The 13,829-nt window shown below is 41.2% G+C and overlaps 1 protein-coding gene and 1 pseudogene across 24 annotated transcripts in view; one reads left to right on the plus strand and one right to left on the minus strand.

The window, feature by feature from the left end:
• WWP2 (WW domain containing E3 ubiquitin protein ligase 2) overlaps positions 1-13,829 on the minus strand; it is a 182,765-nt gene that overhangs the window by 123,535 nt on the left and 45,401 nt on the right. For all 24 annotated transcript variants that reach the window (XM_081512580.1, XM_081512595.1, XM_081512588.1 and 21 more), the window contains one exon: positions 4,825-4,909. In XM_081512580.1, coding sequence (XP_081368706.1) covers positions 4,825-4,894 — 70 coding nt within the window. In that variant the 5' untranslated portion in view covers positions 4,895-4,909. The remainder of the gene's footprint in view (positions 1-4,824; positions 4,910-13,829) is intronic.
• On the plus strand, positions 791-886 carry LOC145515945 (U6 spliceosomal RNA; annotated as a pseudogene).

A 13,829-nucleotide genomic window follows, 5' to 3' on the forward strand; every position in this document is an offset into this window, starting at 1 on the left:
AAAGACTTCCACCAGATGTCTCATAGAACGCACTGAATCCTGCATTTTTCTGATTGTTCCCTCATGGTTAGATGCACATTAAACATTTTTGGCAAGAATACTAACCACGCAGGTTAGGGTGCAGACTTACTGTATACACCAGGCAATCCCCTTACTGGGGACGCTAATTTTGACCCTGTGGTTAATGTGGGCCCAGTTAGCCAGGTCACTTCACTGTAAAGATACATTTCCTTTCAATAATTTATAATTAATTTTGAATGCTTAAAATGGTATTTTGAATCTTTCTTGTTCTTAAAAGATAAGTCAAAATAAAGGTCTCACATTCATCTAGAGTTTATTTACTATTTGAGGAAACATAAAATGCCAGTTTCTTATACATGGAATTACATCTTCACATAGGATTTAAATTTTAAAGTGAATAAATAAGGTAAAAATCACATATTTCCAAAATGACATCCCTGAAGAGCTCTTAGGAAGACAACAGAAGAGAGGGTGGCATATTATCCTTCAATAGATTCTAAACAGTCAGATTTCTGCTTTGCTGTGCAGTTTTTGGTGTTCCTTCAGCTAAATATCAGATAAAATAGTTGGCTTACATTTGAGGGCCTTGGTATCTTTAAAAACTAGATCTTAAAACTCTAGGACTGGGGGAAAGGTAAACTGGGAGATTGGGATTGACACATATACATACTATATATAAAATAGATAACTAATAAAGACCCACGGTATAGCACAGGGAATACTACTCAGTACTCTGTAATGACCTATATAGGAAAAGAATCTTTAAAAAGAGTGGATAGTGCTCACTTTAGCAGCCTGTATACTAAGATTAGCGTGGCCCCTGCACAAGGATGACATGCAAATTCGTGAGGCATTCCATATTTTTTCAAATCAAAGATGGCACAAATAGATGGAGAAATATACCATGTTCATGGATTGGAAGAATCAGTAGAGTGAAAATGAGTATACTACCCAACGCAATCTACAGATTGAATACAATCCCTATCAAGCTACCAATGGTATTTTTCACAGAACTAGAACAAATAATTTCACAATTTGTATGAAAACACAAAAAACCTTGAATAGTCAAAGCAATCTTGAGAAAGAACGGAACTGGAGGAATCAACCTGCCTGACTTCAGACTATACTACAAAGCTACAGTCATCAAGACAGTATGGTACTGGCACAAAGACAAACATATAGATCAGTGGAACAAAATAAAAAGCCCAGAGATAAACCCATGTACCTATGGATACCTTATCTTTGACAAAGGAGGCAAAAAAAAAAAAAAATGGCAAAAAGACAATCCTTTTAACAAGTGGTGCTGGGAAAACTGATCAACCACTTGTAAAAGAATGAAACTAGAACACTTTCTAACACCATACACAAAAATAAACTCAAAATGGATTAAAGATCTAAATGTAAGACCAGAAACTATAAAACTCTTATTAGAGGAAAACATAGGCAGAACACTTTCTGATACAAATGACAGCAAGATCCTCTATGATCCACCTCCCAGAGTAATGGAAATAAAAACAAAAATAAACAAATGGGACCTAATTAAACCTAAAAGCTTTTGCACAACAAAGAAAACTATAAGCAAGGTGAAAAGGCAGCCTTCAGAATGAGAGAAAATAATAGCAAATGAAACAACTGACAATTAATCTCTAAAATATATAAGCAGCTCATGTAACTCAATATCAGAAAAATAAATGACCTAATCAAAAAGTGGGCCAAAGAACTAAACAGATATTTCTCCAAAGATGGCTAACAAACACATGAAAAGATGCCCAACATCACTCATTATCAGAGAAATGCAAATCAAAACCACAATAAGGTACCATCTCACACTGGTCAGAATGGCTGCCATCAAGAAGTCTACAAACAATAAATACTGGAGAGGGTATGGAGAAAAGGGAACCCTCTTATGCTGCTGGTGGGAATGCAAACTAGTACAGCCATTATGGAGAACAGTGTAGAGATTTCTTAAAAAATTGGAAATAGAACTGCCAAATGACCCAGCAATCCCACTGCTGGGCATACACACCAAGGAAACCAGAAGTGAAAGAGACACATGTACCTCCAATGTTCTTTGCAACAATGTTTACAATAACTAGGACATGGAAGCAACCTAGATGTCCGTGGGCAGAAAGAATGGATAAGGAAGCTGTGGTACATATACACAATGGAATATTACTCAGCTATAAAAAATAATGCATTTGAGTCAGCTGTAATGAGGTAGATGAAACTAGAGCCTATTATACAAAGTGAAGTAAGTCAGAAAGAGAAACGTCAAACAGCATATTAACACATATATATGGAATTTAGAAAGACAGTAATGACGACCCTATATGCAAGACAGAAAAAGAGACACAGATGTCAAGACCAGACGTTTGAATTCTGTGGGAGAAGGCAAGGGTGGGATGATTTGAGAGAACAGCATTGAAACATGTATATTACCATATGTAAAATAGATGACCAGTGCAAGTTCGATGCATGAAGCACGGCACTCAAAGCCGGTGCTCTGGGACAACCCAGAGGGATGGGGTGGGGAGGGAGGTGGGAGAGGGGCTCAGGATGGGGGGACACATGAACACTCATGGCTGATGCATGTTGATGTATGACAAAAACCACCATAATATTATAATTAGTTTCCAATTAAAATAAAGAAATTAATTTAAAAGGAAAAAAAAGAGTGGATATATGTTTATGTATAACCGATTCACTTTGTTGTACACCTGAAACCAACACAACATTGTAAATCAACTACACTCTGATACAGTTTTTTAAAAATCTCTAGGGCCGCACTATGGAGAGGCACAGAGAACTAAGGCGGATAGAGGGGACAGCCGGCCACAGTTCCCGAATTACACCTGAGGCTCCATCCATGAAACACACAGGAGGAAGAACCACCCACACTGTTTAAATGGTTGTTTTTATCCTTCTCTCTTTCCCCCACCATTTTCCTGGTCGGTATTACCAAGTTCCTATAGGTTGCTGCTGCTGCTGCTAAGTCGCTTCAGTCGTGTCCGACTCTGCAACCCCATAGACGGCAGCCCACCAGGCTTCGCCATCCCTGGGATTCTCCAGGCAAGAAGACTGGAGTGGGTTGCCATTTCCTTCTCCAATGCATGAAAGTGAAAAGTGAAAGTGAAGTCGCTCAGTCGTGTCCGACTCTTTGCGACCCCATGGACTGCAGCCTACCAGGCTCCTCCGTCCCTGGGATTTTCCAGGCAAGGGTACTGCAGTGGGGTGCCATTGCCTTCTCTGATAGGTTAAGTGCATGTATGATGAGATGCACCTGTATTATCAAGTTAGTTCTCGCCACACTAGTAAGAAAATACACACTGGGGAAAGGCAGTAGAGAAACCTTAGAAGTCAGTGTTGTTGTGCTCCTGAATAACATGGCCCCAAAACAGGGACCTCAGGATATTGCCAGTTTCCATGGGCAGGCCTCTGTTTTGACCTAGTCCTGCTAATTATTAGTTAAGGCAGTACAAGCTGTAATCTCAAATTCAAAACCCTGGCAGTTCACTCTAATCCTTCTCCCGGGTGCCATAACTAAGACCCTCTGCAGCGTAAAAAAATAAAATAGGTAGAATGTTAAATATTACCAGGGGCTGAGAAGAAAAAGATAAAGTAGCAAAAAGAGGAGAGACATGAGGAAATCAAGGTAAGGAGTCTTCAGATGGGGGAGTCAGGGAAGGCCTAGTTGAACAGGATGACTTTGGGGTAAAGACCTGCAGAAAGTAAGGATGTAGACCAGGTAGATAACTGGGCCAAAATGGTTATTTCACTCAAAGAGGACAGCAAGTGCAAAGGCCTAGGGGTGGGAGTGTGCCTGGCAGGGGCAATGAATAGCAAAGGAGGTCCATATGGACCTGTGTGTCTAGCCAGAGCGGAGTAAGCGTGGAACAGGAAATGAGGAGTGGCAGGGGTCGTATCATGTGGGATCTTCAACTTGTACGCTGAATGAGGGAGACAGTCCTTAATGTGTTTGAGCAGAGGAGTGACAGGAGCTGGCTTCCATTTTAAGGAGATCACAGGTTGTTGTGTGATCAACAGAATGAAGTGGGGCAAGGGAAAGAAGCAGGAAGCCAGGTTGGGAGGCTTCTGCCTTAATCTAAGGTGGAGATGATGCCAGCTGGTGGGACGGTGTGGGTGGTGAGAAGTGGCTGAACATGGCCCATGTTTTGAGGGTAGACACAAGCATATTTGCTGAATACAGGATTTTAAGGAAAAAAAGAAATCAGGAGGTCAGTTGCAGGCGTGTCACATTTTGGATGTTTACTAAGCATTCAGGTGGAGATGACAAATGGGCTACTGGATATACAAACCTGGAGGTCAGAAACAAGGCCAGGCTGGAGGTAAAACTGTGGCAGTAATGTTATTATTGGTGACATCTTAAAGTGAAAAGGTTGGATGAACTCACCAAAGGGATGAGTGTAAATAGAAAAGAGCCCTGGGGAGGGAAGGAACTGCCATTTTGTATAATTCTTCCAAAAAGTTCCTTTTTTTCCTTCCTCTGCAAGAATTCCAACTTTAGGGGACTTCCATGGTAATTCAGTGCTTAAGACTCCACACTTCCAATGCAGGGGGTGCAATTTCAATCCCTGGTCAGGACACTAAGACCCTATATGCCACGGTGCAGCCAAAAAAAATGTTTTAATTTAATTCTAAAAAAAATTAAGAATTCCAGCTATAATATGACAACTCTGTAAGAATGAATAGTTTTGCTCATAAGCCAAGATGTGGTATAATTCTACCTCTTTCCCAAAGATGGGGCTGGGCCTTAAATGATAAACTTCATACCATGCCACTCACCTTTCAGGATAAGCTGAGACTTCTCAAAAGGCAGGGCCACCCCTGCCCGGCTGGAGCTGGCAGATGCCATGTCATCACCAGGACACTGAAAGACAAACACAGCAGTAGGTTTAGAGGACATGTGATAAGAGACTGAGGAACTGAGCTCAATTTTAATATCTGAGTTTAAAGAGACAGAAGCAAGAAAATAGCAACATCCAAGCAACTGCAGCCATCAGCAGCCATGCTGCTACCGGCCAAGTGATGTCTGTCTGTCTCTCTTGCATTGACTACTGAATCTGGGTATGACTTGGATGAGCTGAGAAGGACACAGCACTGCTACATCCGAATCTTAAGGAGAGAGAGCCTAAAATAATATCTCTAAAAATAAAGTCACAGTTCAACAATTAAAAAAAAAAAGTAGGGGAACTAAGAGAGAAGGTAATGACACCCCACTCCGATACTCTTGCCTGGAGAATCCCATGGACTGAGGAGCATGGTAGGCTGCAGTCCATGGGGTCGCTACAAGTCGGACACGACTGAGCGATTTCACTTTCACTTTTCACTTCCGTGCATTGGAGAAGGAAATGGCAACCCACTCCAGTGTTTTTGCCTAGAGAATCCCAGGGACAGGGGAGCCTGGTAGGCTGCCATCTATGGGGTCGCACAGAGTCGGACACAACTGAAGCGACTTAGCAGCAGCTGCAGCAGGGGAACTAAAACCCCACATGCCGCAGGGCAACTAAGCCCACACACCACAACTACTGAGCCCTCGAGCTCTAGAGTCCGTGGTCCACAAGAAAAACCTGCCTGCCACAACTAGAGAAAGCCCATGTCACAACAAAGACTTGGTCCAGCCAAAAATAAATAAACAGCCAGGAGCTTTTAATAAACATTTCTCTAAAGAAGATATACCAATAAATATGCCTATTGGACAAGGAAGTGACAGGCCAGGATTCAATCTACATCTTCTGATTCCAAAGCCCCACAGTTACTCAGTCAACTACCCCGTGATCACCTGCATGTGCACATGAACCAGGCTAATGAGCACATAAAATCATTCCTGATTGACAACATCAGCCATAAGGCATACCCGTCGCTCCATCTTGGCTAGAAGCAGAAGTCTATCTTGCCTTCTGAATGGATCTTTTTACTCTTATATAATTGCATAACATCGTCATTTGGAAAATATTGGTTCACTGAGGCCTGTAGATAGTCCAAATGTTGACATGTTTCATCACACTCTATCCAAATAAATCCCATTTGTGAATGTCACCACTGATCTCATCAGACAAGTTTTTGAGCATTAGGATGCTGCCAAGCTCTTTGTGGTAGATGCAAGGGTCCCAAAATTTCTAATTTCACTTAAAACTCATATTTTATCATTGGCAACAAGTACCGTCAGTTGTTTTCCTTGAAGTGACAGGCCCACTTCATTCATCTTCAGGAAAATATCTGCCAAACAACCAAATCTATTAACATTAGTTTGTCTGTTGATTTTTTTTATAAAGCAAAAATGGTATTTCATGAGAAAAGCAACTATACAATTTCGCTCTCGATTCAAACAATCATACAAGTGCTTTTTCCCAACACAACCATTATACTGCGGTACACTGGAAAAGGTGTTTTAGGCATATTTTCCATTTTCATCACACAGAATATTAGTCATTTTACTGCTTCATTGAGCACATTTTCAAGTGAAACTGGCTTTTTCTTTCCTCTTTCCTGAGTGGGTCGGGCACCATGACAGTAGCCCGGGCTGGTTGCACTGCCCTGATTTACACTATGGCACCAACACGTTCACTGACCTTTGCTTTTGCACCATGAGTCTGGATGTGTCACAGTGAAAGAAGGCAAAGTTATCATGAGAATAGCTTTGACCCTGCAAAACCCTAAAAGTCTTGAGGGGCCACCAGGGGCCTGAGGACCACACTCAAGAACAGCTACTGTAAAAACACTATGACTGGGGCTTCCCTGGTGGTCCACAATGAAGAATAGCCCCCACTCACTCTTGTGCAGCCTGTGTGCAGCAATGAAGACCCAGTACAACCAAAAATAAATAAATAAATCTTATTTAAAAAAGAAAAAACACCCACTATGACCCAATTTCATCCCTTTTTCTGGCTGAGTAATATTCTATTTGTAGAGACATGGATGGACCTAGAGGCTGTCATACAGAGTGAAGTAGGGCTAAAAGAGAAAACCAAATATCGTATATTAACGCATATATGTGGAATCTAGAAAAATGGTACAGATGAACCTATTTGTAAGGCAGGAATAGAGACGTGGACATAGGGAACAGATGTGCGGACATGGGGTGGGGGGAGGGGATGAGCCGGGAGACTGGAGTTGATACACTACTATGTGTAAGATAGATCACTAGTGGGAACCTGCTATACAGTACAGGGAGTTCAGCTCAGTGCTCTGTGCTGACCTACATGGGTGGGATCAGTTCAGTTCAGTAGTTCAGTCTCTCAGTTGTGTCTGACTCTGTGACCCAATGGACTGCACCACGCCAGGGTTCCCTGTCCATCACCAACTCCCAGAGCTTGCTCAAACTCATGTCCATTGAGTCGGTGATGTCATCCAACCATCTCATCCCCTGTTGTCCCCTTCCCCTCCTGCCCTCAATCTTTCCCAGCATCAAGGTCTTTTCTAATGAGTCAGTTCCTTGCATCAGATGGCCAAAGTATTGGGATGGAGGGGGTCAAGAGGGAGAGGATATATGTATATATAAAGCTGGTTCACTTCATTGTACAGCAGAAACTAATACAACTCTGTAAAGCAATTATACCCCAATTTAAAAAAAAGAACACTATGAAATTCCTATTCTAGTCAACATCATTTGTACCTTCTTTCATTCTATTTGTATCTGATCTCTCCTCTTAACTCCTTCTGAAGAGCTGTTTAGCCTTAAAACGTGGTTATGAATGCACCATATTATTCTAAGAATGGAAGTCCTTTGTTTGAGAATTAAATGTAGCTACAGCTAAGTCACATCGACTTTGACATTTTCCACAGATGAATTCTATGCTTCAAGATTTTAGCAAAACAAAACAAAACCATTTGCCTTCTTTATGAGATATATTCAGTCCAAAAAAATTTTTAAGGGGCCAGTTGTTTTTCTAGACTAGTCTGTAACAGGCATTTTTACTTCGATCTTAAATGTAAAGCAGCAGTGGAAACTTCTGAAATATTATGGGTAACATATAGGAATACAATACTGCAACTATTCTTATCAAGACTAAATCCAATAGTGAATTCTCAATCCTTGTCTTAGATGACCTACTGGCAGCTTCAGACACAATGGATGGATGACTCTTCCTTGAAATGCTTTCTCCTCTGGTCTCTTCCAGGACACCACAGCTGCCTGATTCTCTTCCTGACTCTTAGGCTGCTTTTTCTCAGCCTCCTTCATTGGCTCCTTCTCTGCTTCCGAACCTTCAGCCACCCGAGTGTCCCACAGCTTAGCCCTTGCACATCTCCCCTTGGTTATCTCAGCACATCTTATGGTTTCAGCTACCATCTCTTTGTGGACAATCCCAAATGCGTGTGTCCAGTATGAACCTCACCCTTGGACCTCAGGTCCTCTTTGTCCATTGACAAAATTGAGCTTCTGACACTTGCCCTCAATTCTGTTCTGTGTCTTAATGACAACTCCTTCCATCCATACTTCTGGAAGCAGTGCAAATTAGATGGTATCTGGCAACCTCTAATTGAGTTAAAGATGCATCCAGAATATTCACTGGAAGGACTGATGCTGAAGGTGAAGCTCCAATACTTTGGCCACCTGATGCAAAGAGCTAGTTTATTAGAAAAGACCCTGATGCTGGGAAAGATTGAAGGCAGGAGGAGAAGGGGCCGACAAAGGACGAGGTAGTTGGATGGCATCACCGACTCAATGGATGTGAGTTTGAGCAAGCCGCAGGAGATGGTGAAGGACAGGGAAGCCAGGCCTACTGCAGTCCATGGGGTCGCAGAGAGTCGGACACGACTACGAGACTGAACAACAACAATAAATGCACCTCCCAGGATTCCACTCCTAGGTATTTGCCGAGGGGAAAATCTTCCAACCAGTGCAGGAGAAACCATGTTTAAAATGTTCAACACGGCAATGTTTATAACAGCAAACATTTGTAAATAACACAAATGCCCAACAGTGAGAGGAATGAATAAATTGTGAAATAGATATAAAATGCAAGGCTATATACTTCTTGAAATATAGGAATTCAGCCTACACACACAAACACCAAACTATAATACTAGAACTAAGAAAAAAAAGTATCAGCATACCAATAGGACAATGTCATTGGTATACATTTGCCATTGGTATACACAAAACAAGTTTGTCTACTGTTGTGGACACACATAAAGGGAATAAAAGTACAGAAGCATGGATGTGAAGGAACCACATCAAGCTGAGGACAGAAGTTACCTCTGGGGAAGCAGAGGAGGGAGCAGGGGAACTGGCGCAAACAGAGACAGAGCAAGGGAACTTCAACTGTATCTGCCACATTTCATTCTTTAAAGGAAAAAGTATTGAAGCAAATATGGCAAAATGTTAATATTCATTAAATCCAGATGGTGGCTTTTATGACTGTTTGTTATCTTACTCTCTGAACCACTGCATATGTTTGATCTTTTTTTCATAAGGAGGAAAAAAAAGATGATATCTTGAGTAATGAAGGAAAGATTAATGATTGTAAATTAAGCCTCAGGGCTTTTAGTAACAGAAGTTCAAGCACTAAAAGTTGGAAATCCATCATTTGTAGACTTTAAAAAGAAAAGAATAATTTAAAAATCTTTATATCTACTGGGACTCGTTTTCTCCTAAAGCAACTCAACTGAGTGTAGTTTTTAAACTAGCTTGTTCTTCCTGAGCCTTAGCTGTTTTTAGCCTTTGGACGGAACTCGAGAGAATTCTGGAGGATGAAACTCAAAGCCCTCACATGTTCTGTTAAATGGGAGGAAGACCAAACCTCTTGATCTATACTTCATGGCCTGAAAACAAAATCAATCAGATAAATTCCAAAGGCAGCTCAGAACAAAACCAACAGGGAAAGCAGTAGAAATAGATGAGACCACCATGTTTTCTTTCTCTAATGTCTTTCATAATTACAGTCCACTGTTTACTAACAATAACTCATGTTATTTATGCAGGGCTTTGTCTGTCTCTCCAGATCCATTAGCAAGATACCACTCTGAAACTACAAGGTAGGTATCTTGAATTGAACCTTTCCGATTCATGTATAAAGACAAATAACCATCACTACTGAAGAAGTCAGATCCTTACCCCAAAGTACCTACAATTTCTGTCTCAGAGCCCCATATTGGACATGGTTCTAATGGGCATGAGGTCCAAACTCCTAACACCCACTTTAGGAAGTTTATGAAACCTGAGATCCAGATTTTACACTTTGCCTGTCTAAGCAACACAACTAAATGACCCTTTACATGCTCAAGTAAATTTTTCCCCTGCTAAAAGTGATGAAAGTATTTGCATTCAAGTCATTCCCAAGAAAACTGAGTTAGCATAAATGTGGGACAGGCAGAGGGAGAAGGGAGAACATGCTAAAATATTACTAAAGGTTATAGATGCATAAAAAATCTCATTATTCAAGGGAGTGATGGATTTATTGGGAGAAAAGGAAGCTGGAAGTAAGTGTGGTAGATCTACCCACATTTCCTTAAAAAATAAAAAACATTGTCTTCTGAACTTAACCTCTATGTAAATCTCAACAAGCACTTTTTAAAATATAAAATAACAGAGTAGAAAATATAAAAGTACATCATACATAAAGGAAAGTGTTATTTCACAAAAACTGTGTTCAGGGACTTCCCTGGGAGTCCAATGGCTTAGACTCCACATTCCCAATGCAGGTAGGTAGGCCTGGCTCCCAAGCCTGGTCAGGGAACTAGACCCCACATGCTGCAACTAAAGATCCTGAGTGTTGCAACTAAGATCAGTTCAGTTCTGTCGCTCAGTCATGTCCGACTCTTTGCGACCCCATGAATTGCAGCACGCCAGGCCTCCCTGTCCATCACCAACTCCCGGAGTTTACCCAAACCCATGTCCATTGAGTCGGTGATGCCATCCAGCCATCTCATCCTCTGTCATCCCCTTCTCCTCCTGCCCCCAATCCTTCCCAGCATCAGGGTCTTTTCTAATGAGTCAACTCTTCGCATGAGGTGGCCAAAGTATTGGAGTTTCAGCTTCAACATCAGTCCTTCCAATGAACACCCAGGATTGATCTCCTTTAGGATGGATTGATTGGATCTCCTTGCAGTCCAAGGGACTCTCCAGAGTCTTCTCCAACACCACAGTTCAAAAGCATCAATTCTGCGGTGCTCAGCTTTCTTCACAGTCCAACTCTCACATCCATATATGACCACTGGAAAAACCATAGCGTTGACTAGATGGACTTTTGTTGGCAAAGTAATGTCTCTGCTTTTCAATATGCTATCTAGGTTGGTCATAACCTTCCTTCCAAGGAGTAAGCGTCTTTTAATTTCATGGCTGCAATCACCAACAGCAGTGATTCTGGAGCCCCAAAAAATAAAGTCTGACACTGTTTCCACTGTTTCCCCATCTATTTCCCATGAAGTGATGGGACCAGATACCATGATCTTAGTTTTCTGAATGTTGAGCTTTAAGCCAACTTTTTCACTCTCCTCTTTCACCTTCATCAAGAGGCTCTTTAGTTCTTCTTCACTTTCTGCCATAAGGGTGGTGTCATCTGCATGTCTGAGGTTATTGATATTTCTCCCAGCAATCTTGATTCCAGCTTGTGTTTCTTCCAGCCCAGCGTTTCTCATGATGTACTCTGCATAGAAGTTAAATAAGCAGGGTGACAATATACAGCCTTGACGTACTCCTTTTCCTATTTGGAACCAGTCTGTTGTTCCATGTCCAGTTCTCACTGTTGCTTCCTGACCTGCATACAGGTTTCTCAAGAGACAGGTCAGAGGGTCTGGTATTCCCTTCTCTTTCAGAATTTTCCACAGTTTCTTGTGATCCACACAGTCAAAGGCTTTGGCAAAGTCAATAAAGCAGAAATAGATGTTTTTCTTGAACTCGCTTGCTTTTTCGATGATCCAGCAGATATTGGCGATTTGATCTCTGGTTCCTCTGCCTTTTCTAAAACCAGCTTGAACATCTGGAAGTTCACGGTTCATGTATTGCTGAAGCCTAGCTTAGAGAATTTTGAGCATTACTTTACTAGCATGTGAGATGAGTGCAATTGTGCGGTAGTTTGAGCATTCTTTGGCATTGCCTTTCTTTGGGATTGGAATGAAAACTGATCTTTTCCAGTCCTCTGGCCACTGCTGGGTTTTCCACATTTGCTGGCATATCGAGTGCAGCACTTTCACAGCATCATCTTTCAGGATTTGAAATAGCTCAACTGGAATTCCATCACCTCCACTAGCTTTTTTCGTAGTGATGCTTTCTAAGGCCCACTTGACTTCACATTCCAGGATGTCTGGCTCTAGGTGAGTAATCACACCATCGTGATTATCTGGCTCGTGAAGATCTTTTTTGTACAGTTCTTCTGTGTATTCTTGCCACCTCTTCTTAATATCTTCTGCTTCTGTTAGGTCCATACCATTTCTGTCCTTTATCGAGCCTATCTTTGCATGAAATGTTTCTTTGGTATCTCTAATTTTCTTGAAGAGCTCTCTAGTCTTTCCCAATCTGTTGTTTTCCTCTATTTCTTTGCATTGATCACCGAGGAAGGCTTTCTTATCTCTCCTTGCTATTCTTTGGAACTCTGCATTCAGATGGGAATATCTTTCCTTTTTTCCTTTGCTTTTCGCTTCTCTTCTCTTCCCAGCTATCTGTAAGGCTTCCTGAGACAGCCATTTTGCTTTTTTGCATTTCTTTTCCATGGGGATGGTCTTGATCCCTGTCTCCTGTACAATGTCACGAACCTCTGTCCATAGTTCATCAGGCACTCTATCAGATCTAGTCCCTATATCTATTTGTCACTTCTACTGTATACTCATAAGGGATTTGATCTAGATCAAATGTAGATCAGCTAAGATCAGATGTAGCCAAATGAATGAATAATTAATTAATTAATTAAACACTGGTAAAGGTCACAGCCCAGGGACAGAGACCCACCAACAGACTCAGATTTCAGGAATTCCCTGGTAGTCCAGTGGTTGGGACTCTGTGCTCTCACTGCCAAGAGCCCAGGTCAGGGAAGTAAAATCCCACAAGTCACGCAGCCCAACACCAACAGAAAAACGAGATTCAACCATAAAATTATAAAACTCTTCCCCTCCCCCACACTCAGCCACTATATCAAGGGTCCAAAATATTAACAATAACAGTGAATTACAGTTGAAAGAGCTAAAAGGTATACACTCGATTTAAGAAAAAGTTCTTAAGGAGGACCAGAGATACAAGGGAAACAAAAACAAGGATACTAGCATAACATGAGCTTCAGGTACCTTCAATTACTTCAGTCATTAAATACAAGCCAACTCCAAGCCAGATTACACAAAACGTCCAACTAGATAAAAGCCTGTTCACTCACCCCAGGTCTTATTACCTAATACATCACGTCTGGCTTTCAACTAGAAATTATAAGCTATTCTAAAAGGCAAGAAAAAACAGTGTGAAGAGACAAAGCAAGCATCAGAATTAGACTCAGATATGACATCGATTTTTGAATGATCAGACAGGGAATTTAGAATAACTATTATTAATATCTTAAGAGCTCTAATGGAGAAAGCAGACAACACATAAAAACAGAGGGGTAACAGTAAGCAGAGACATGGAAACTCTAAGAAAGAATACAAAGAAAATGCAGAACACAGTAACAGAAATGAAGAAGGCCTTGATGGGCCCATGAGTAGCCTGGACGTGGCTGAGGAAAGAATCAGTAAGCTTGGAAATAAATTAACAGAAACATTCCAAACTAAAATGCAAAAAGAAAAAAAAAAAAGAATTAAAGAAAAAGGGAAAAACAGAAACTGCCAAGAACCGTAGGACAATTTTAAAAGGTATAAAATACACATAA

This window comes from Giraffa tippelskirchi, chromosome 7 (assembly GCF_054371585.1).
Source record: "Giraffa tippelskirchi isolate mGirTip1 chromosome 7, T2T-mGirTip1v1.2.pri, whole genome shotgun sequence".
NCBI lineage: Eukaryota > Metazoa > Chordata > Mammalia > Artiodactyla > Giraffidae > Giraffa > Giraffa tippelskirchi.